Source organism: Pteropus vampyrus, unplaced genomic scaffold (genome assembly GCF_000151845.1).
Source record: "Pteropus vampyrus isolate Shadow unplaced genomic scaffold, Pvam_2.0 Scaffold157, whole genome shotgun sequence".
Classification (NCBI taxonomy): Eukaryota; Metazoa; Chordata; class Mammalia; order Chiroptera; family Pteropodidae; genus Pteropus; species Pteropus vampyrus.
The window spans coordinates 1259465-1261258 of NW_011888938.1; the positions used below are offsets into that span (position 1 = coordinate 1259465).

The 1794-nt window shown below is 67.8% G+C and overlaps 1 protein-coding gene across 6 annotated transcripts in view; it reads right to left on the bottom strand.

Moving 5' to 3' along the window:
* The window catches only part of GPSM1 (G protein signaling modulator 1), a 20570-nt gene extending 19049 nt beyond the window's left edge, over nt 1-1521 (bottom strand). Inside the window, exons 1-2 of one of the 6 annotated variants that reach the window (XM_011369930.2) lie at nt 727-1503; nt 281-416 (exon numbers count right to left, since the gene is read on the bottom strand). In XM_011369930.2, the coding sequence (XP_011368232.1) occupies nt 281-416; nt 727-947 (357 nt within the window). In that variant the 5' untranslated portion in view covers nt 948-1503. Of the gene's footprint in view, nt 1-280; nt 417-726 lie in introns of all 6 variants that reach the window. The other 5 variants (XM_011369931.2, XM_011369932.2, XM_023536479.1 and 2 more) reach the window with 5 other exon arrangements.
* Between the last annotated feature and the right edge of the window lie 273 nt (nt 1522-1794).

Here is a 1794-nt window from a genome sequence, read left to right on the forward strand (position 1 = left end):
CCCGTCTCTCTCTGGGCCCCGGAAGGAGCGATGGGGTGCTGGCAGATTCGGGGGGAGGCCAATGAGGGGGGAACTGCCACGAAAGATGGGGGGCTGCGGACTCCAGCTTGGGGAGCCAGGCCTCAGCTCCACAGTGTCGACACGCGCAGAAAGAGCCCTCGTTTCTGAGGGGGGCCCTCCTCCCACCTTCCTCCCACAGGGTGAGAGCAGGAGGCTGTGAGTGGCATGTGTCCCGCAGGCCCCAATCCCAGGGGCTGTGGGCTGGGAGTGGAGGACGCACCTTGTCCCCCTGCTCCTGGGCGATGTCCAGGTGCCGCTGGCAGCAGACGACGGCCTCGTCAAAGCGCTGCAGGACCTTGAGCGTGTTGCCCAGGTTCCCGCTGGCCTTGGCCTCACCCATGCGGTCGCCGATGGCCCTGGGGGCAGGGGGCAGTGAGGGGCCTGCCGGGCTGAGGGGCCCGGGCACGGGAGGGCAAGGCCTTGGGAGGGCCTGCCCGGGGTGGGGGTGGTGGCTTGATCGCTCTCTCTGGGCAGGTCAGGGGGAGGCCCTGCACGGCCTGCAGCTGTCGGGGGACCCCGGATTGGGGCAGGGGGAGCTGGGCGGCTTGAAACCAGAGTCGATGTTTGGAGAGCCTGCCCAGTGACTGCCCCTCAGACCCCACCCAGTGATGGACCCGGCAGGTGACATGTGGCCCCCGTGTGCCCACGCCGGTGCCCGCGGCTCACCGGGCCAGCAGCAGGTCGTGCTTGTGGTACTCCAGCGCCCGGGCGTACTCCTTCAGGTAGAAGTAGGCGTTGCCCAGCTGGCTGTAGATGGCGCTCAGTGTCTTCAGGTCCTCGGTGCCCACCTGCACGGCGGCCTCGAAGAAGGCCACGCCTGCCTTGAAATCCCCAGCCTTGCACAGGCGCTCGCCCTCCAGGGCCAGCTCCAGGCAGGAGGCCTCCATCCTGGGCAGAGAGGAGGGCTCACAGCCTGGGGACCCGTGCTCCTCCACCTCGGACCACAGGGTCCCCGTGCCACACCTGTGCACCAGACCTCTTACTGGATAAACACCAGACGCAGGCGCTGGGTCTGATGGCGTGACCGTACCTAGGCTGGCACACCTGTGCGGCTCACCCGTGCCCAAACCTCCTCACTGCCAGGGCCCAGGGGCACCCCGGGAGAAGCTGTCAGCCTGAGACTGCAGCAAGACCTGCAGTGGCTGAGCTCCAAACACCACCAGCCCCCAAGTGCCGGCTGCCCAGGCCAGGGGCCACCCTTCATCTTGGTCTCCACCGAGGACAGCCAAGGCTCAGAGAGGCGCAGTGAGCTGGTCAAGGTCACAGAGGCAGGATCTGAGCCCAGCCCAGCCCCCATCCTGCATCCTGGGGGCAGGGGGCGGGGCACCCAGCAAGCTCTCAGGGGCTGGGAGCTCAGCCATCATCTGCGCTCACCCTGTTCTGCAGGGGGCATGGCTGCCTGTGAGCAGAGGGTCAGCCAGCCCCCAGCCCCTCCCTGCCCCCCTGCCCCAGCTGAGAAGTGCTTTGCTGGCTCCTGGCCAGGACTGGCCTGAGAAACAGCTGTTCCCGCCATGCTGCCCACCCACCCCCCACCGCTGCCATGGGAGGAAGTAGACAGTATCACGTCCCGGGATGACCCCGATCCCCGGAAAAGCGCCCTAGTTCCTGCCCTGTGCACGCGGCCTAACCCCAAGGGCCCAGGGCCCTGAGCGACTGCCGGTGTGATCCTTGCTGGGGGCCGTGCTGGCCTCACGCCCCACCTTTGGTCAGGTGGGAGAAGAAGCCCCTGACCCT